The sequence below is a fragment of the Cherax quadricarinatus genome, chromosome 53 (assembly GCF_038502225.1).
Source record: "Cherax quadricarinatus isolate ZL_2023a chromosome 53, ASM3850222v1, whole genome shotgun sequence".
Taxonomy (NCBI): domain Eukaryota; kingdom Metazoa; phylum Arthropoda; class Malacostraca; order Decapoda; family Parastacidae; genus Cherax; species Cherax quadricarinatus.
This window is the reverse complement of record NC_091344.1, coordinates 22,313,505-22,336,004: the sequence shown is the minus strand read 5'-3', so window position 1 is coordinate 22,336,004 and position 22,500 is coordinate 22,313,505. Positions and strand designations below refer to the sequence as shown.

The 22,500-nt window shown below is 42.0% G+C and overlaps 1 protein-coding gene across 4 annotated transcripts in view; it reads right to left on the bottom strand.

Annotated features, from left to right (window-relative positions):
• The window catches only part of LOC128692386 (uncharacterized peptidase YuxL), a 28,232-nt gene that overhangs the window by 3,872 nt on the left and 1,860 nt on the right, over positions 1 to 22,500 (bottom strand). For 3 of the 4 annotated variants that reach the window (XM_070096459.1, XM_070096461.1, XM_070096460.1), the window contains exons 2-14: positions 21,166 to 21,790; positions 18,780 to 19,053; positions 17,243 to 17,311; positions 8,658 to 8,875; positions 7,857 to 8,048; positions 7,432 to 7,517; positions 6,431 to 6,577; positions 5,673 to 5,742; positions 4,945 to 5,046; positions 2,747 to 2,938; positions 1,748 to 1,944; positions 993 to 1,150; positions 98 to 288 (exon numbers count right to left, since the gene is read on the bottom strand). In XM_070096459.1, coding sequence (XP_069952560.1) covers positions 98 to 288; positions 993 to 1,150; positions 1,748 to 1,944; positions 2,747 to 2,938; positions 4,945 to 5,046; positions 5,673 to 5,742; positions 6,431 to 6,577; positions 7,432 to 7,517; positions 7,857 to 8,048; positions 8,658 to 8,875; positions 17,243 to 17,311; positions 18,780 to 19,053; positions 21,166 to 21,240 — 1,971 coding nt within the window. In that variant the 5' untranslated portion in view covers positions 21,241 to 21,790. The remainder of the gene's footprint in view (positions 1 to 97; positions 289 to 992; positions 1,151 to 1,747; positions 1,945 to 2,746; positions 2,939 to 4,944; positions 5,047 to 5,672; positions 5,743 to 6,430; positions 6,578 to 7,431; positions 7,518 to 7,856; positions 8,049 to 8,657; positions 8,876 to 17,242; positions 17,312 to 18,779; positions 19,054 to 21,165; positions 21,791 to 22,500) is intronic. The other variant, XM_070096462.1, reaches the window with a different exon arrangement.

The following is a 22,500-nucleotide window of genomic DNA, read 5'->3' as shown; positions in this document are numbered from 1 at the left end:
TGGCTAGCGCACTGGCCTGCTAGTTGTGGAACTAGTGTGCCGTGGGGTCGAGCCTTATATTCGGTAAGTACCTCATACACACTCGCCTGCTGCTAACCTCATCATCAGTGCCGTGAAAGAAGATGGTCGGGACCTCCAGCGTCTCGTGGTTTCTTAAGGAAGACCTGGTGACATAGCGATCCTTGTGCTTGTCCAGGTTACCTAGGAGAGTCTCCACGTAGTTCCTTTTAACCTTGCTAGCATTCTTCACTAGCATCTCAGGGTCAGACACACCGTAGAAACTAGCACCTGAAGGCGAAGGGAAAAATGGGTATTTTACGTACTAAATTTACTTTGGTTATTCGTTACAAGGACGGGTGAAGGCTCGATCTTCCGTCCTCTAATCGACTCCCTATTACTTTTTTTTCAACTTAATTTGTAAGATTTAGAACCTATCTACTGAACGTGGGTTATTAACGACGTACCGCAGGTAATTCTGTACCTGCACACTTTGAGAAGATTTTAACCCTTAAAATGGATATCAAAGTAAACTATTGGTGTATATATACTTACAGATGGACACCTCTCAGTGTATATACACTGACAGATACACACCTTTCAGTGTATATACACTGACAGATACACACCTTTCAGTGTATATACACTGACAGATACACACCTTTCAGTGTATATACACTGACAGATACACACCTTTCAGTGTATATACACTGACAGATACACACCTTTCAGTGTATATACACTGACAGATACACACCTTTCAGTGTATATACACTGACAAATACACACCTCTCAGTGCACATATCGACACTGCAGGTAACCGCATTACGTAGTTAATTAAGCACCTGGATAAGTGGTTAATACAAATTATTAATTTTTAGTAATGCAAACTCTACCATTATCTTATTCATTATATTTTGAAAAAAATGGCATTCTTCATTTTTTTTTTATCTTTCCTGCATTTTTCTGGCTCCTCCTCTCCTTGCTTCATTTACCAGCCTTGAAGAGAGTCTCGGGGATGGTAAGAGCGGAGAGTGTAGTGTAGGCAGCAGTGGAGACGCCGTCGATACACAACATGTCAGCATCGACCAGGTCCTCCTCCACCAGGTGTCTGGCACCAGCCAGTACGTCGGCAACGTCGTACACGCCCCACCTGGTTAATTGGGTTTGATGCCTATCGACTATGAGAGGGTCATTAAGGCTGCATGCAAACTACTTTACCAGTCAAGAATATTTTAATACCTATGATGGAGCTTAAGTGTGTCAGTGGATATACACTGATATATACCTCTTGGTGCATACATGTTAATTATTCGTTTACGTTGTGCGCTATGCTGGTGTGGATCATTCTGCGCAAGTAGTGGAGGCTCGATCCTCTGTTTGCTAAACGCCATGCAGGACAGCAGCGTACAGAAGCTATGCTCAACTGGGAGGCTCATGCAACTTGAAACTAAATATTTTTAATAACAGAAAACCGTCTATTAGCAAAGATACAGACTCTGTAGAAAGCTTGAGAGAGAGAGAGAGAGAGAGAGAGAGAGAGAGAGAGAGAGAGAGAGAGAGAGAGAGAGAGAGAGAGAGAGAGAGAGAGAGAGAGAGAGAGAGAGAGAGAATTTCCATACGCATGTGACCACAGACAAGGGTATAGCCATTCAACTAGGTTGAATGGTTATTTGGGATTGTGATTGTGTAAAGTTTTACAGTGCTAGAGGAAGGAAGAGAGGGAGAGCCAGTCAGCACAACACCGTACATCTCGTTCAGTTTATTCCTGTAGAGTTTGCCATAGCCGGTACTGCCACGGTAGTCAACGTCGAGGACGGCGAAACCTCTGGAGGTGAAGAACTGGTATTGCATATTGAGCACGCTGGAGGCGGCTCTGGTGGGACCCTTGTGAACCTTCACCAGCAGGGGAGGCTTGCTACCAGCAGGGGCGTGGTAGTCACTGTTCTGCAACAGCAGGAACAACATGTAAACACGAGGGTAGAGAAGCACGGCAGATACTACTCATATCAAATAGCCGTGTGCGTACACCCACACTCGTGGGTTAGAAACTATATCTTTAGTCATACTTCCAAGCGCTTTCGTGATTCCTCACATTATCAAGGAACTGAGACAAATTTCTTGATAATGTGAGAAATCACGAAAACGCCTGGAAACTCACTATTTTTTCACATTGGCGCTTGCTACCATCTGCAGCTCGTAAGACTGTCATCCCCACGAGCTCCTTTAGGGCGGGGCAGATGGCAGACCAGAGGCCTAGCTTCTCCCTACGAGCCCCGTGAGGGCGGGGACTGTGGCTAGGCCTGGGGACAGTTGGTCCCAAAGATGAAGGGGTACTTGTACCTCCTCCAATGGGAGACTTACGTCTCGAGACACTCCCCAGATAGGGAGCCAAGGTCGGGTCACCACTACTTGGAAAAGACCCGGGCCGGGAGAGTACCGGCGAATAAAAAAAAAAAAACATAAGAGGAATATATTGAGAAGGGATTAAATTTTTTTTAATGGGACGATAAATCTAATTCACGAGAGCCTACGAATATTTAAATAACTTGAGTGGTCACCAATGAGACCGGTTTCAGGAGATACAAACATACATTCTCTGACTCACGAAATCGTAATGACACGATTGCAAACAAATCAAGGAACGGGTTAGGGCTCGAACCCATGGCGAGTGAGTACTAAAACTCACAGGCCAGTGCGTTAACCACTGGGCCACCTGTCTCTCTCCCTCACTCGAGGTTCCACTAACCTTGGGCATGTAGAGGTAACCGTAAGCAAAGTCACCCTGGCTGGTGGGGAACTGGATGAGCCTGGCTGTGCTGAGGTAACCAGCGTCGACCTGAACCTGAGACACAGGACTCACCTCCCTTGTCTCACCGGTTTCCACAACCACTTCCACCAGGCCCGGGTATCGAACTCCGTCACCCGCCACCACGTACACCTGAAACCAAGCCAAAAGATAGGAGTCTCAATAGAAGGGACCGACCAATTTAAAATTACTTCTTCAAAGTTGATTGATTGATCATATCATCTGGATTGATCACCACGTTCAATACAGTCTCCCAGATTATCCAACATCCCTTGCATTTCCATTTCCCAGTTTTGCAAAATGTAGTGAGCAATGTTTTGATGGCTGGTGACTTGTCGTGGAGGAAGATGACGCTTTTTCAATCAGTTCACGACGTTTCTCTCACTAACTGAATGATGTAGGTAGGGCTACAGGGATGATTTGCATATTCATAGTTCGATCGTAAACTTTTTTTTTTTTTTGAAGATTAAATACAATAAATGGACGTAAATATAATGTGAGTTATTTTGATTGTTACACAGACACGGTAGAAGACAGTGTGTGTGTACCACAGTGTACGACATGACTGTATCAGTGTTACACAGACACGGTAGAAGACAGTGTGTGTGTACCACAGTGTACGACATGACTGTATCAGTGTTACACAGACACGGTAGAAGACAGTGTGTGTGTACCACAGTGTACGATATGACTTTATCAGTGATATACAGACACGGTAGAAGAGAGTGTGTGTGCACCACAGTGTAAGACATGACTGTATCAGTGTTACACAGACACGGTAGAAGAGAGTGTGTGTGTACCACAGTGTACGATATGACTTTATCAGTGATATACAGACACAGTAGGAGAGTGTGTGTGCACCACAGTGTAAGACATGACTGTATCAGTGTTACACAGACACGGTAGAAGAGAGTGTGTGTGTACCACAGTGTACGATACTGATCAGTGTTACACAGAAACTGTAGAAGACAGGTTTATGTGTGTGTACCACAGTGTACGATATGACAGTGATACCACAGTACACATGACTGTATCAGTGTAGACAGAGAGACAGTGTGTGTGCACCACAGTGTACGATATGACTGTATCAGTGATACATAGAAGACAGTGTGTGTGTACACAGTGATACCACAGTGTACGAGACTGTATCGGTACCACAGACGACATGAGAGACACGGTGTGTGTGTGTACCACAGTGTACGAGACTGTAAGTGTGTGTGTAATGACTGTATCAGTGTTACACAGACACGGTAGAAGACAGTGTGTGTGTACCACAGTGTACGACATGACTGTATCAGTGTTACACAGAAACTGTAGAAGACAGTGTGTGTGTACCACAGTGTACGACATGACTGTATCAGTGTTACACAGACACGGTAGAAGACAGTGTGTGTGTACCACAGTGTACGACATGACTGTATCAGTGATATACAGACACGGTAGAAGAGAGTGTGTGTGTACCACAGTGTACGACATGACTGTATCAGTGATACACAGACACGGTAGAAGAGAGTGTGTGTGTACCACAGTGTACGATATGACTGTATCAGTGATACACAGACACGGTAGAAGAGAGTGTGTGTGCACCACAGTGTAAGACATGACTGTATCAGTGATATACAGACACGGTAGAAGAGAGTGTGTGTGTACCACAGTGTACGATATGACTGTATCAGTGATACACAGACACGGTAGAAGAGAGTGTGTGTGCACCACAGTGTAAGACATGACTGTATCAGTGATACACAGACACGGTAGAAGAGAGTGTGTGTGCACCACAGTGTAAGACATGACTGTATCAGTGATACACAGACACGGTAGAAGAGAGTGTGTGTGCACCACAGTGTAAGACATGACTGTATCAGTGATATACAGACACGGTAGAAGAGAGTGTGTGTGTGCACCACAGTGTAAGACATGACTGTATCAGTGATATACAGACACGGTAGAAGAGAGTGTGTGTGCACCACAGTGTAAGACATGACTGTATCAGTGTTACACAGACACGGTAGAAGAGAGTGTGTGTGTGTGCACCACAGTGTAAGACATGACTGTATCAGTGATATACAGACACGGTAGAAGAGAGTGTGTGTGCACCACAGTGTAAGACATGACTGTATCAACACTGTAGTTCTTACCTTACTACCGTCCAGGGAGTAAGCCACACCCTGACTGTAACTGGTGTAACCAGTCTTGATGATTCTCCGCTTCTCTTTTAGCAGGTCCACGACAGTCAGATCCTGGAGATGAAGTCAGAGCAATTACTGACGGAGGATCGAGCCTCGACCGCTTCTAGCATGGCGTCATCCACACAGGGAGTAGGTGTTATTGGATTTAATTTAATCAGGTGGAAAGCGTTAAATCCACACGGCTCCTATTGCTCCTGGGTACAGTCCAAGGACAGGCAGGATAATTCCAGTTCCTTAGATCAAAACCCCTCTTACTAATATCAAGGCACCCCCTTCAGAAGTCCACAATAATAATAATAATAATAATAATAATAATAATAATAATAATAATAATAATAATAATAATAATAATAATAATAATAATAATAATAATAATAATTAATAATAATAATAATAATAATAATAATAATAATAATGATAATAATAATAATAATAATAATAATAATAATAATAAAAAAATAATAATAATAATAATAATAATAATAATAATAATAATAATAATAATAATAATAATAATAATAATAATAATGATAATAATAATAATAATAATAATAATAATAATAATAATAATAATAATAATAATAATAATAATAATAATAATAATGATAATAATAATAATAATAATAATAATAATAATAATAATAATAATAATAATAATAATAATAATAATTACTTACGTTGCCGCAGATAACGACCGCTTCGTTGGATCCCACACGAGGGTTCACGGCGTACGCTTTTCGTCCGAGTCTGCGTCCACAGAAAAAAGATGAATGATTTATTTTTTTAACATAGAATATTGATTCATTTAGATTTAGATCCTCTATCACCTGTTTAGCTATGAGAACAGTTATACTGGATGTAATTCTATAGTTAATAATACATTATTAACACACACACACACACACACACACACACACACACACACACACACATATATATATATATACTTATATATTGAGCAAAAATCGCGAACATGAGATACAAGGTGCAAAGCAGCCACGAGGGGGGAGTTGGATGATAGCTCTAGGCATTTCGTGTTGCAATCAACACATCATCAGGAGGTTGCTATAATTTCCCCCCGTGTGTGTGTGTATATATATATATATATATATATATATATATATATATATATATATATATATATATATATATATATATATATATATATATATATATAATGAGTATAACATTCACAGCTTAAGGGTGGGAAGCTGAGGTTCACAGCTGGAGGTAATGAAGCTTGGATTAAAAATTGAGGGTTATAAAAGCTTTGCTTCCAAGCTGGGAAGACTGAAAGAAAAAAACTTGAGTTAAAAGCTATGAAAAGTAAGCTGATTTTCCCAGCAGGGGTAGAGCAGGGGTAGAGCAGGGGTAGAGCAGGGGTAGAGCAGGGGTAGAACAGGGGTAGAGCAGGGGTTGAGGGGAGGTCACTTACTTCCACATGGGCCAGCCCACCTCTTGGGACTCAGGTGTCAAGTTGACCTCGAAGCCACGGCGGGTGACCCGGTACAGGTTCCACCAACCCGTCGAGTCGTGCACGTAGAAGAGCTCGTTATTTTGGTCGAATGATGGCATCATCATACTGGGGATAGAATATTGGCATCACCATACTGGGGAGAGAATGATGGCATCATCATACTGGGGATAGAATATTGGCATCACCATACTGGGGAGAGAATGATGGCATCATCATACTGGGGATAGAATATTGGCATCACCATACTGGGGAGAGAATGATGGCATCATCATACTGGGGATAGAATATTGGCATCACCATACTGGGGTAGAGTGATGAGATTATCATGCTGGGGAGAGAATAGTGGCATCATCATACTGAGAAGAGAATAGTGGCATCATTATACTGAGTAGAGAATGATGACATCATACTGGGATGAGAATGGTGGCATCATCATTCTGGGGAGAGAATGGTGGCATCATCACACTGGACAGAGAATGGTGGCATCATCATAATGAGTAGAGAATGACGGCATTATACTGGGGAGAGAATGATGTCATTATCGTACTGGGGAGAGAATGATATCATCATCATACTGGGGAGAGAAACTCATTACGATTTCGTGAGTCATGTCATTATCATTCTCTCCTCATCACTAGCTTCGTGGGTCCTGCCTGTCAAACACCTGCCTTATGTTTCGCACCTGCCACACATGTCACCTGCTTAGCCCTTCACACCTGAAGCACACCTGTCACACACCTGCTGTGTCTTTCACACGTGCAACACATCTGTTGTGTTTTTCACACCTGCGAAACTCCTGCCACAAAACTGCCATACATCCCCTACACACTTGCTCACAGACCTGCCACACACCTGTCGCAAAACTGTCACACACCTGTCACACACCTGCCACACACCTGCCACACACCTGTCACACACCTGCCACACACCTGTCACACACCTGCCACACACCTGCTCACCTGCCATGTTGAAAGAACTTGGTAATGGCAATATTTCCTTTCTTATTTTTAATTTCGCCAACAAACATCTTGTTGTCGTCCCAGGGCTGAAAATAGATTATGAATAGGGGAATGATAAATACAAATAGAGCATAAAGAATATAAATAGGGGCACGAGAAATGTAAAAGGGGGCCAGGAAGCGAGTAAAGTATATATCAGTAAGGTCTTGAGAATATCTCTCCAAGAGAGAATCCGCAATAATATTAAAATTATTATTATTATTATTATTATTATTATTATTATTATTATTATTATTATTATTATTATTAATATTATTATTATTATTATTATTATTATTATTATTATTATTATTATTATTATTATTATTATTATTATTATTAATATTATTATTACCTCACACACTGTCCTTAGATACTTCACTCACCATCCTTGGATAGTTCCACTGGAGCCAGATGAGATGCTGACCATCCTGGGAGATTCTGGGAGAGGCGAAGAAGTTAGCGTGGGAGACAAAGACGACCTCAGCGCCTGTGTCAGCATCCACCATCACTATGCCATACTCCGGGTCCTTGGATGAAGAGCTCAGGTACTCCACAACATAGAAGAGACCGTTCAACTGTGAAGAGAGAGAGAGAAAGAGAGAGAAAGAGAGAGAGAGAGAGAGAGAGAGAGAGAGAGAGAGAGAGAGAGAGAGAGAGAGAGAGAGAGAGAGATGGTATTAATTTATTGTATAAAGTTCTAATCCTGATCCTTGGATCGAACCTGCTCAACTCCCATTGCCTCAGAAGCTTTCTGACCTTTGTGGGTTTGGGTGTTCCTATAAAGTGTGTGTGTGTGTGTGTGTGTGTGTGTGTGTGTGTACTCACTTATTTCTGGTTGCAGGGGATGAGTAGTAGCTCCTGGCTCCGCTTCTTCGATGGTCGCTACTAGGTCCACTCCCTCTCTCTCCCTGCTCCAAGGGCTTTATCGTATCTTCTCTTAAAGCCATGTATGGATCCTGTGTGTGTGTGTGTGTGTGTGTGTGTGTGTGTGTGTGTGTGTGTGTGTGTGTGTGTGTGTGTGTGTGTGTGTGTGTGTGTGCAGTCTCATTGCGGTGACAATAACACAAGTTGAAGCATTTACAACAGCTATTATACTGCCGTGACTGTATTTTTAGCGTATTAAGTCTCTCTCTCTCTCTCTCTCTCTCTCTCTCTCTCTCTCTCTCTCTCTCTCTCTCTCTCACCTGGGGACAATATGCACCGTCAGCGTATTTTCTGTTACTACTGGTGGTAAGACGGCGAGGTACACCTCCTGGTCCCTCCTGACGGTACACCGCACCGTCGTGGCCATCAGAGAAGAACAGCGTATCGTTATAGATGGTAAATGCGCCTCCACCTTGCTCGTGCACGGTATTTCTGACGTCGTGAACCTGGCTCGTCCAGCGTACCGTCTCTCGCGTTTCTGTGTATCGGGAAAGGTGCTGTTGTCACGCATTTTTTTTTTCGGTCTTAGAAAGATCGTGTTTTTGGAAAAGACGAGACAATTACGGGTTTTAGAAATGGTTAAAAATAGTTTATTTTATGTATTTTTTAGAAATGGAATATGAAAGTTAGTTTGTTTTATGTATTTTTTTTAGAAAAAGTACGTAAAAGTTCGTTTTCTTTATTTGTTTTGAAGTAAAGTGTAAAAAATAGTGGTTTGTTTTAAGTGTGTTAGAATAAGTGTAAAACTCAGATGCTTGAGGGAAGGTGAAACTTGAAGTAAAGTGAGTAATAAGAAAAAGTAATAAGAATAGACAATAAAAATAAGAGACAACAAATATTTAAACACACACACACACACACACACACACACACACACACACACACACACACACACACACACACACACACACAAGCTCTCTTTTTAAGACATAAACGCAGATCATCATCACCTCAATATGCCTGAATTACTGGGGTTAAAAATATTGCGAATTTCGAAATTTTGTGCATAAAATATGTATATTGGAGAGGTCTAGCATCGACCAGGATTAAAATTTTAGGAAAATGTATCGGTAGTGTCACTATTTATGCGCCTCTATTTTCTAATTTTCTCTCTCTCTCTCTCTCTCTCTCTCTCTCTCTCTCTCTCTCTCTCTCTCTCTCTCTCTCTCTCTCTCTCTCTCTCTCTCTCTCTCTCTCTCTCTCTCTGTCTCTCTCTCTCTCTGCCTTCTATTCTTACTTCATACACCTAGATAATAGATAAAAGTCCTTAATCACAGTAGAAGTAAACAGTTCCCAGCAGGTTGGTTGCCTTTGGTGTGTACATCTAAGTCGTCTGTTATCTGTCGTTCCCAGCAGGTTGGTTGCCTTTGGTGTGTACATCTAAGTCGTCTGTTATCTGTCGTTCCCAGCAGGTTGGTTGCCTTTGGTGTGTACATCTAAGTCGTCTGTTATCTGTCGTTCCCAGCAGGTTGGTTGCCTTTGGTGTGTACATCTAAGTCGTCTGTTAACTGTCGTTCCCAGCAAGTTGGTTGCCTTTGGTGTGTACATCTAAGTCGTCTGTTAACTGTCGTTCCCAGCAGGTTGGTTGCCTTTGGTGTGTACATCTAAGTCGTCTGTTATCTGTCGCTCCCAGCAGGTTGGTTGCCTTTGGTTTGTACATCTAAGTCGTCTGTTATCTGTCGTTCCCAGCAAGTTGGTTGCCTTTGGTGTGTACATCTAAGTCGTCTGTTATCTGTCGTTCCCAGCAAGTTGGTTGCCTTTGGTTTGTACATCTAAGTCGTCTGTTATCTGTCGTACCCAGCAGGTTGGTCGCCTTTCGTGTGTACTTAAGTTGTCTGTTATCTGTCGTTCCCAGCAGGTTGGTTGCCTTTGGTGTGCACATCTAAGTTGTCTGTTATCTGTCGTTCCCAGCAGGTTGGTCGCCTTAGGTGTGTACTTAAGTTGTCTGTTATCTGTCCTTCCCAGCAGGTTGGTTCCCTTTGGTGTGTACATCTAAGTCGTCTGTTATCTGTCGTTCCCAGCAGGTTGGTCGCCTTTGGTGTGTACTTAAGTTGTCTGTTATCTGTCGTTCCCAGCAGGTTGGTTGCCTTTGATGTGTACATCTAAGTCGTCTGTTATCTGTCGTTCCCAGCAGGTTGGTTGCCTTTGGTGTGTACATCTAAGTCGTCTGTTATCTGTCGTTCCCATGTACTTCTATGTACCCTCTTCCTCCTCATACAAAGAGTGTAGCTTGATTAAAACAAAACTATCCGTGTGTGAGGCCATGCTGTGTATGTCGAGCAAAGGTCACTGGCTGCCAGCCAGGAAGATCATCACATTAATGCTGAATGAGGGACCTTTAAGCGTGTAGTGTGTGTGGGAACAATGGGCTGTCAGCGGTGTAATGTTCCTCGCTAAAGTAGAAGAAATACAGAAATGACCAAAGACCTTTTCTTTTTTAAAAACCCTTTCCTAATGTTGGTAGAATTACCGACAATGTGTTAGGTAATGAGACACAAGTGCAACTAATGTGGCATTTTATTGTGGCAACCACTACTATTACTACCACCACTAGTGCTACAACCACTACTACTACTACTACTACTACCACCACAAATGTTACAACAACAACTACTACTACTAATATTGCTACTACTATTACTACCTACAATGCTTATATTATGATTTGTACCTCACGACCAAGTACCTATATATACTGTGTCCTTTCTTCATATCACACACTTCTGTCGACGTCAGGTGGTCAACACACTTCAATCTCCTGAGTGGTTCTGGCATTCGGGCTGCAGCCTGAGTGCCAGGAATGGCTCAGTTGGAGTTGAAAGCGTCACCGTGTCCTTGTCATAGGGCTGCCTCCGCCATAGGGCTGTAAACGGTACATCACTTGCACTCCGACACTCCTTCGGGAGTCACTGGCGGGTCACCACATGGAGAAGACCCGGGCCAGGACCCGTCCTGGCAAACCTACATGAATATGAACTTTTATTGTTTTGAACGACTTGGCAAAGCCATTATGGCTTTGTCAAGCCGTTCAGCTCCATGGAGCTGAACTCTTCTCCAGGCTGAAGGACTGATCACTTCAAATACTTTTTCTCCAAGGCTGATGGACTGATTACATCATCTACTCCTACCTTTGTATCTGACTGAAGACGCCTACTGTTGCACATGTGTCTTAATCTTCAACATGTATTCATCTAACCTATATTTGAAGCTAGCCAAGGTTTTAACACCAATAACTAGGCAGATTGTTCCACTCATCGGATATTCTGTTTCCATAACACGACTCGAGGAACACTGCACAACACTAACCTTTTACAACATCACCTTATCACTCATGTCTCTCAAAAATAATCACGTGAATAATTAATTAGCAACTTTCATTTGTTTAATTACATCTTGTAAAAAAAAATATTTGTCGACTTTCCTCAGGCCCACACAGTAAAATATTTCCTTATATTTTTATTTGTTTTTTTATTTATATATAAAAAAAGAGGTCTCGTACGGTGTTCAATATGGCATGGTTGGTGCTGGGTGCAAAAAAAAAAAAAAATCCTGTTGATCTGACAAATTCTAGACTAACAAACACTCTAATGAGAAAGGATTGTATTTGCATTTCACGTTTTTTTTTGGCTGCCTCTGAATACAACCTAGGAAGCTTAAAGGCAAAATGTTAATACAGCCTTGTTCCCATTAAACCTTTTTCGCTATTCATGTTCATTTATTTTTTACCCCACTACCCATTTTCTTCCTTACCAGCTGTGTTGCCGAGTGGGAGGGGAGTGGGAAGAGAACCTTTGGCTTCACCATTATATCCTCAGTTACTTATATTAGAAATATCGCTTAATGGAAGGTTTCCCGACCAGAAAAGTACGTTACGAGGAGGGAGGAAAGAAGGGAAAGCATTGGCCCAGTTCCTACAAACAAATAAAACACTGGACAGTATCTAGACGCCAAGAATACAGCTGTATATCCACTCAGAAGAGGCAAGAGGAACACGTGGGTTCCCACCAGCAACTGAGAACTGTCTTCGGTAAACTAAGACAAGTTGAGTCAAGAAGAAAGATCTCCTGTTATTACTGGAAATTGCTCACTTGCTCTCTCTCTCTCTCTCTCTCTCTCTCTCTCTCTCTCTCTCTCTCACTCACTCTCTCCTAGTAATTTATTGTTTTCATTCTCTTTCCTCCTGATTTATTACATTATTAACAAAAACAATTACACCATCACCATCAGCAATTACCTTATGTGACTGTTCTTGTGTGACTGTTCTTGTTTATTTGTTTGAAGAACACGTACAGCTCCTCCCTAAGAGCACAAACAGTCCCACCGGGACAAACCGTTCATGGAAAAAATCGCCGACATAATGCTCACCAACGCTTCAGGAAAGGACAAAGCTCCTCTCCTGGCGGTGAAGGCACCACACTCAGGAGATTTCCTTTTGACTGTTCTCAGTTCCTCTCTGGGCACCCGACTCGACCCACAGGCCATTCGGATTAGTGTTGCTCTTCGCCTAGCCGCCTCCATCCTCACCGAATATGGGTGCATTTGCGGCAGTGCGACGGCTGATCACCTCGGACTTCATGGTCTTGCGTGTTACACATCAGAAGGGAAGTATGCTAGACATGAGGAAGTCAACGACATCATAAAGAGAAGCCTCGCTGCAGCCCGTTGCCCGGCCCAACGGGAACCCCAAGTGCAGAGGTTAGACGGAAGTCAAAAGCTTCCTGATGGAGCCACTATGCTACCCTGGAAGGATGGAAAGCAGATTGCCTGGGACTACACCTGTGCCGCCACAATGGCAGACACCTACTTGCCATACTCCGTAGCTGAAGAGGGTGAAGCTGTCAGTCACAAGGAGACCCAGAAGACCCGCAAATATGAAGACCTTCCCCCTTGCTATAACTTCATCTCAATAGGGTCAGAGACCCATGGAGCATGGGGCAAGTGTGCTCTAAAGTTCCTCAAAGAGCTGGGTGGAAAACCCATAATCGAAACCAAGAACTACAGGGTGGCCAGCTTCCCTTTCAGAGACTCAGTGTTGCAATCCAGAGGGGAAACGCCTGCAGCATTCTGGGCACGCGGCCCACCGCCGGGGAGCTGGACGAAGTATTCGAGATGTAGCTCTGAGATGTTATCTGTGTTGCTCTACTCCCTATTGTATTATTGTCATTGTATTTTGTCTTTAAATAAAGTATCCACAGAATATAAAATATAGAAGGTGATAGGAGAAAACAATATTCAGACAACTTCACATATTCACGTTCTAATTTATGGCAAATTTGGATGCATAATTATATATACAGATTATCAGACTGCAAAATGTCAAATATCTATTATCAAAAAATTCATATGACTGAATGAGGCGTGCATTGATGGGTTGATAATAATTGATAATTGTGAATTGAATTTATTTTCTAAAGATTTATTATGAGATGAATGATGAGGCGAATGATGAGGCAAATGATCAGGCGAATGATGACATGAATGATGACATGAATGATGACATGAATGATGACATGAATGATGACATGAATGATGACATGAATGATGACATGAATGATGACATGAATGATGACATGAATGATGACATGAATGATGACATGAATGCGTGTATTCTGTATAACTAATTTCAGAAATACTTTTTTTTTACTAGTAACACCTGAGTTCAGAACATGTGGAATTGTCGGCTATGATTGTAACAGCTGGTGTTACCTGGTGTGTCTGTAACAGGTGGTGTTACCCGGTGTGTCTGTAACAGCTGGTGTTACCCGGTGTGTCTGTAACAGCTGGTGTTACCCGGTGTGTTTGTAACAGCTGGTGTTACCCGGTGTATCTGTAACAGGTGGTGTTACCCGGTGTGTCTGTAACAGCTGGTGTTACCCGGTGTATCTGTAACAGGTGGTGTTACCCGGTGTGTCTGTAACAGCTGGTGTTACCCGGTGTATCTGTAACAGGTGGTGTTACCCGGTGTGTCTGTAACAGCTGGTGTTACCCGGTGTATCTGTAACAGGTGGTGTTACCCGGTGTGTCTGTAACAGCTGGTGTTACCCGGTGTATCTGTAACAGGTGGTGTTACCCGGTGTGTCTGTAACAGCTGGTGTTACCCGGTGTATCTGTAACAGGTGGTGTTACCCGGTGTGTCTGTAACAGCTGGTGTTACCCGGTGTATCTGTAACAGCTGGTGTTACCCGGTGTATCTGTAACAGCTGGTGTTACCCGGTGTATCTGTAACAGGTGGTGTTACCCGGTGTATCTGTAACAGGTGGTGTTACCCGGTGTGTCTGTAACAGCTGGTGTTACCCGGTGTATCTGTAACAGGTGGTGTTACCCGGTGTGTCTGTAACAGCTGGTGTTACCCGGTGTGTCTGTAACAGCTGGTGTTACCCGGTGTATCTGTAACAGGTGATGTTACCCGGTGTGTCTGTAACAGCTGGTGTTACCCGGTGTGTCTGTAACAGCTGGTGTTACCCGGTGTGTCTGTAACAGCTGGTGTTACCCGGTGTGTCTGTAACAGCTGGTGTTACCCGGTGTGTCTGTAACAGCTGGTGTTACCCGGTGTGTTTGTAACAGCTGGTGTTACCCGGTATGTCTGTAACAGGTGGTGTTACCCGGTATGTCTGTAACAGGTGGTGTTACCCGGTATGTCTGTAACAGGTGGTGTTACCCGGTATGTTTGTAACAGCTGGTGTTACCCGGTATGTCTGTAACAGCTGGTGTTACCCGGTATGTTTGTAACAGCTGGTGTTACCCGGTGTGTCTGTAACAGGTGGTGTTACCCGGTATGTTTGTAACAGCTGGTGTTGCCCGGTATGTCTGTAACAGCTGGTGTTACCGGGTATGTTTGTAACAGGTGGTGTTACCCGGTATGTCTGTAACAGCTGGTGTTACCCGGTATGCTTGTAACAGCTGGTGTTACCCGGTGTGTCTGTAACAGCTGGTGTTACCCGGTATGTTTGTAACAGCTGGTGTTACCCGGTGTGTCTGTAACAGGTGGTGTTACCCGGTATATTTGTAACAGGTGGTGTTACCCGGTATGTTTGTAACAGGTGGTGTTACCCGGTATGTCTGTAACAGGTGGTGTTACCCGGTATGTCTGTAACAGGTGGTGTTACCGGGTATGTTTGTAACAGGTGGTGTTACCCGGTATGTCTGTAACAGGTGGTGTTACCGGGTATGTTTGTAACAGGTGGTGTTACCCGGTATGTCTGTAACAGATGGTGTTACCGGGTATGTTTTTAACAGGTGGTGTTACCCGGTATGTCTGTAACAGCTGGTGTTACCCGGTATGTTTGTAACAGGTGGTGTTACCCGGTATGTTTGTAACAGATGGTGTTACCCGGTATGTCTGTAACAGCTGGTGTTACCGGGTATGTCTGTACAGGTGGTATTACCGGGTATGTCTGTAACAGGTGGTGTTACCGGGTATGTCTGTACAGGTGGTGTTACCGGGTATGTTTGTAACAGGTGGTGTTACCAGGTATGTCTGTAACAGGTGGTGTTACCGGGTATGTTTGTAACAGGTGGTGTTACCGGGTATGTCTTTAACAGGAGGTGTTACCGGGTATGTTTGTAACAGCTGGTGTTACCCGGTATGTCTGTAACAGGTGGTGTTACCGGGTACGTTTGTAACAGCTGGTGTTACCCGGTATGTCTGTAACAGGTGGTGTTACCGGGTATGTTTGTAACAGGTGGTGTTACCGGGTATGTTTTTAACAGGTGGTGTTACCGGGTATGTTTGTAACAGGTGGTGATACCGGGTATGCTTTTAACAGGTAGTGTTACCGGGTATGTTTTTAACAGGTGGTGTTACTGGGTATTACCAGGTATGTTTGTAACAGATGGTATTAGTGGGTATGATTGTAACAGATGGTATTACTGGGTATGATTGTAACAGATGGTATTACTGGGTATGATTGTAACAGATGGTATTAGTGGGTATGATTATAACAGATGGTATTAGTGGGTATGATTGTAACAGATGGTATTAGTGGGTATGATTATAACAGATGGTATTAGTGGGTATGATTGTAACAGATGGTATTAGTGGGTATGATTGTAACAGATGGTATTAGTGGGTATGATTATAACAGATGGTATTAGTGGGTATGATTATAACAGATGGTATTAGTGGGTATGATTATAACAGATGGTATTAGTGGGTATGATTGTAACAGATGGTATTAGTGGGTATGATTGTAACAGATGGTATTAGTGGGTATGATTGTAACAGATGGTATTAGTGGGTATGATTGTAACAGATGGTATTAGTGGGTATGATTGTAACAGATGGTATTAGTGGGTATGATTGTAACAGATGGTATTAGTGGGTATGATTGTAACAGATGGTATTAGTGGGTATGATTGTAACAGATGGTATAATTTAAGATATTTGTAATACTTGGTATTACTACACATTAATTTCGAAAACTTAATAATAAAAATCAAAATAAAAATTCTCACACATTATTAAATAATAAAAGATGGGTTTTAATAATTAATGAATAAGGAAATACGAATTTTGAACGTCAGTAAAAAAAATATATGGATTAATTTTTAATACTAAATATTTTTAGAGAATAATTACGACCACATAACGAAAAGAAATACATCTATTCTGAAGAGTGTTTTACAGAACCGCAGTTCGAATCCCCGTCCATTCATTTGTTTATTCAGTTACCTTCGGTCTTCACGACTTACCTTCAGTTTATTTTACAGATAAGAATTTGTGAAAGGAGGAACACTGCAGGAGGTCTACTGGCCCATACTAGGCAGGTCTAAGATAAATTCCAAAGCGTTAGAAATCATGCAGCTGGATGTCTTGAAGCTTCAGGAAGTGAGTCTGGAGACTGACCTGGGTTGAAGTGGAACACTGCGTTCTTCTTGCCTTCTAAACTCAGCTCGGCACACCACAACACGTAGCCTGTGATGTTGACGGATTAAAACAAATGCAGCGGTAAACCTGTGGTATTGAAATCTGTGATATTGAAACCTGTGTTATTTAAAACTGTATTATTTAAGCCTGTGTTATTTAGACCTTTGTTTATAAATCTGTGTTAGTGTCAGGAATGACAGGTGTGTGTGTGTGTGTGTGTGTGTGTGTGTGTGTGTGTGTGTGTGTGTGTGTGTGTGTGTGTGTGTGTGTGTGTGTGTGCTAGCATTTGTCAAAGGCACTTGTCTATCTTGACGTGTGGTGAATATGGTGGTGAATATGGTGGTGAACATGGTGGTGAATATGGTGGTGAATATGGTGCGAGGCGTGTACACTTGTACACGCCTCGCACCATATTCACCACCAAGTACAGCACAATACTATTGGTATACACCCAATGTTTCTACCCTCGCCGGGAATCGAACCCGGACGCTCGGGGTCTTGGAAAACATCCTTCTGGTAAGTGTCGAATCAGTCGGGGTATGATGAATGTGTGAGCCTGCGGTGTGCTAGTACAAAAAGTTTGCTTGACCAGGTTAAAAGTGAAACTTGCTTTTAGACCGGACTGCAGAGAGAACAGACCTTTAAATCTGGTATCAGGTCTGGCAAGAGTGGTAGATGCCAGGGTGGTAGGTGCCAGGGTGGTAGGTGCCAGAGTTGTAGGTGCAGGGGTGATAGGGTGGACAAAGGCCGCCTTCACGCAGGCACATCGTGCCCCTCTACCCTGATCCCTGACACCAGTACCTGGCACTGGTACCCTGAGGATGCCACATGCCCGCAAAAGAGTACCACTGAGGGCCGCTACTTCCACCACTCTTTCAACACCCAACTCCCTCACACACCTCCATCACACTTGCCAGACACCAGTTACCTCTTCCTCCTACCTCATTCACCCCATCTTTAAATCCTTCCCTTTCATCCTTCGATCCCTCCCTCTATCATTTATTCATTTCCTTCCCCTCCATCCTTCCTTCCATCCCTCCTTCCATCACCCACTCATTAAGGAGGTAATAAATACACTCACCCTCGATGAGGAGGTACAAGTACCTCCTCATCTTTGGGACCAACTGTCCCCAGGCCTAGCCACATTCCCCGCCCACACGGGGCTCGTAGGAAGAAGCTAGGCCTCTGGTCTACCATCTGCCCCGCCCCAAAGAGGCTCGTGGGGATGGCAGTCTTATGAGCTGCAGATGGTAGCAAGCTCAGGCCGTTCATCCCTCTATCCTCCTCTTTTCTTCTTACCTAAATTCCTTGACCCTTCTTCCTAATTCCTTGTTCCCTTAATTACTCATTCCACTCATTACGCACACTCTCCTCCTCCACAATTCCCAACACTCCTCTAATCTCTCGTTACCCAACCCACCTAATCTATGGCTACCCACCCTTCTTAATCTCTCGCTACTCACCCTAACTAATCTCTCGCTACCCACTGACGCTACAAGCATCACAACACATTTACCTGTGACAGGATCAACTTGCGGAGGCTCCACGACAACATCCCTGGGCGTCATGACGACGCTGCTGGTCACAGGTGATCTCCAGGTGCCATAGGGCGCCTCTGACGACCCACTGCCTTCTGCAGGTCCTGCCAGTCTCCAGGGCACCTCCGTGCCTATGGTCAGCACACCAGGGGAGTCCTCCTCGGTCACACCCTGCATATTCAGGACAAAGCGGCCGGGGGGTGTGGCAGGGACCTCCTGTCCTTCAGGAGTTGGCAAAGTTGGAATGAAGATCTGCAGAAGAAAGAGTATTTCAATGAATAATCTTTTGAGCATCTGCAGTATGCTGCTATCCTATTCTGTATGGTAATGTGCTGCTATCCTCATCTACGTGTTAGCGTGCAGTTATCCTATATTACATGTTATTGTGTAGTTCTTGTGCAAGCCATTCTGCTGCAGTCCTGTTCTCATTGTTCAGTTATTGTGTCCTGTATGACCGTTGCAAGTTGAAAACAAAAATACATTGTTAACTAGCGTATCCATCGAAGTTGCAAATTGGATATCGTCAAGTATTTAACAATGGAAGCAAAACAAAAAAAAATCCAAAACTGCTCATTCCTGCATAGTTATATATATATATATATATATATATATATATATATATATATATATATATATATATATATATATATATATATATATATATATATATATATATGTCGTGCCGAATATGTAAAACTGGTCAATTAGCAAGAACTCGTTTAAAATTGAGTCCTTCCTAAATTTTCTCTTATACGTTTAAAGATATATTTTTTTCATTAATGTTGATGTAAAAATTTATAATTTTGCACCAAAAGGAACTTAGAAAACTTACCTAACCTTATTATAAGAAGCGCAATTTATTTTAGCCTAACCCAACTAAATATATTTTAGATTTTCTTACATTATTTTAATACTAAACAAACACAGTGAAATATATATTTTTCGTTAGGTTCAGAATGATTTTGGCGAAATTATTGCATACACAAATTTTCACTTGTCCTATATGGCAAGATGAACGTTGCTATTTAAGCCAAGATCGCAAGTTCTGCCTATTCGGCACGACATATATATATATACATTAGTAATTTCTGGACCTGAAAGATTTCTTTTCTTAATTAAGTCTTGTTGGTTGAAATAGAATGATTTAAAATGGGGTGTGTGTCGTCAGCGTCTCACGAGACACTAATGACGATCTTACACAAAGATCGCGTATTTTTGAAACTCTTTTGCGAAAACTTACGCAACTTCTTATTAACGAGAGTAATGGGAACGCCTGACTTTGTTTGTGCGGCATTTTTTTCTTCTTTTCTTCTAATCCTTTATAATGGCTCGGTGATACCTCGGTCTTCCCGTTCTCTCTCTCTCTCTCTCTCTCTCTCTCTCTCTCTCTCTCTCTCTTGCTTTAGTTTTAATAAAACGTAATACGTGGTTTATGGCATTTTACTGAGAGGATAGTTTCGCTCACCAAACACTATCAATTAATGAAGTCCCTTGTGGGCGATACGTTTCACCAATAAAATTCCTTAAACCATTAGTCTTATCAAATTATTTGTCTCTAGATTATGTTATTCAAATACATTTCCTCTATCTACTCTTTTTCTAGTAATTTGTGTAATTATATTTACTAGTACTCTAATTATATTCTATAATATACCCCCTTAATTATTTTCCCCAGTATTCTCTCAAATTCTTTCTAATTCTAAATCTGTTTACATTCGCTAATACTTCGTTCAATTCCATTTTTTCTATAAATGTAATTCTAAAGTATCTCAGATTATTATTAATAATTATTATTAATAATTATTATTAATAATTATAATAATTATTATTAATTATTATTAATAATTTAGACTTACTATCTTTTTATTTACATCTTATCGATTATCTGGCAGAATGAGCAGTGCTGACAATAATCTGATTGAGCGATCAGACTTTTCAGTTATCTGATAGAATAAACTGTTCGTGAAATGACAGACTGCCACTATGCTGGTGACAGACTGTCACTATGCTGGTGACAGACTGCCACTATGCTAGTGACAGACTGCCACTATGCTAGTGACAGACTGCCACTATGCTAGTGACAGACTGCCACTATGCTGGTGACAGACTGCCACTATGCTGGTGACAGACTGCCACTATGCTAGTGACAGACTGCCACTATGCTGGTGACAGACTGCCACTATGCTGGTGACAGACTGCCACTATGCTGGTGACAGACTGTCACTATGCTGGTGACAGACTGCCACTATGCTGGTGACAGACTGCCACTATGCTGGTGACAGACTGCCGCTATGGTGGTGACAGACTGCCACTATGCTGGTGACAGACTGCCGCTATGCTGGTGACAGACTGGTGACCACCTACCATTGATTCCGTTGGTTGCAGTGATGATACAGTGATGAGAACGATGACGGTGGAAGAGAAGAGATAACCAGTCATCTTTTTTTGATGATGCTGTTCCTTGGAGATGAGATCTTGATGCTACTGTTTATTGAAGGTGAGATCTGGATGCTGATGTTTATTGAAGGTGAGATCTGGATGCTGCTGTTTACTGGAGACGAGATCTGGATGCTGTTGTTTATTGGAGACGAGATCTGGATGCTGTTGTTTATTGAAGATGAGATCTGGATGCTGTTGTTTATTGGAGACGAGATCTGGATGCTGCTGCCGGGATGAGATCTTGATGCTGCTGCTCCTAGGAGACGAGAATTGGATGCTGCTGCTCATTTGAGACGGGATCTTGATCTTGCTACTGCTCCGTGGAGACAAGATCTTGAAACTGCCGCAGATGCTGTTGCCTCGACAGGTGTTATAGAGATGTACCAGACATGTAGTGTTGCTCCTTAACTACCTGTCATTTCACAGAGGTAGATTGGTTCTCTCTCGACTACCGTAGTCAGGGTCAAGCCTCCGCCACTCTTTGCGCTGAATGAAACGCACGGGTTTACCGCTTCGTGGAGAACGTAAAAGAAGTGCCACATAACATCTTCTGTAACATAGAATTAATACACATGTCTACTGAAACACACAATTCATAAATACGTCTATTGAAACACAACAGGTGTATTGCAACACAAAATTCCTCAACACGTCTTAAATCAAAATGATTTCACCCATTATTAGTCAAACATCAGGTGTTTAGTGAGGTAAACATCTGTTATAAACACAATATACTTACCAAGAATATATATATATATATATATATATATATATATATATATATATATATATATATATATATATATATATATATATATATATATATGTCGTGCCGAATATGTAAAACTGGTCAATTAGCAAGAACTCATTTAAAATTAAGTCCTTTCTAAAATTTTCTCTTATACGTTTAAATATATATTTTTTTTCATTAATGTTAATGTAAAAATTACTAATTTTGCACCAAAAGAATCTTAGAAAACTTACCTAACCTTATTATAACAAGAACAATTTATTTTAGCCTAACGCAACGATTTATGTTTTAGATTTGTTTACAATAATTTAATACTAAACAAACACAGTGAAATATATTTTTTTCGTTAGGTTCAGAATGATTTTGGCGAAATTATTGCATACACAAATTTGCATTAGCATTATTGCATTAGGACACACACTTGTCATGGTTCGACTCCCAACCGCTCTGTGGTCTGATTTAAATCAATATTTCAGCTGTTACTTGTAAGACTTGCAAAGAAAATTAGT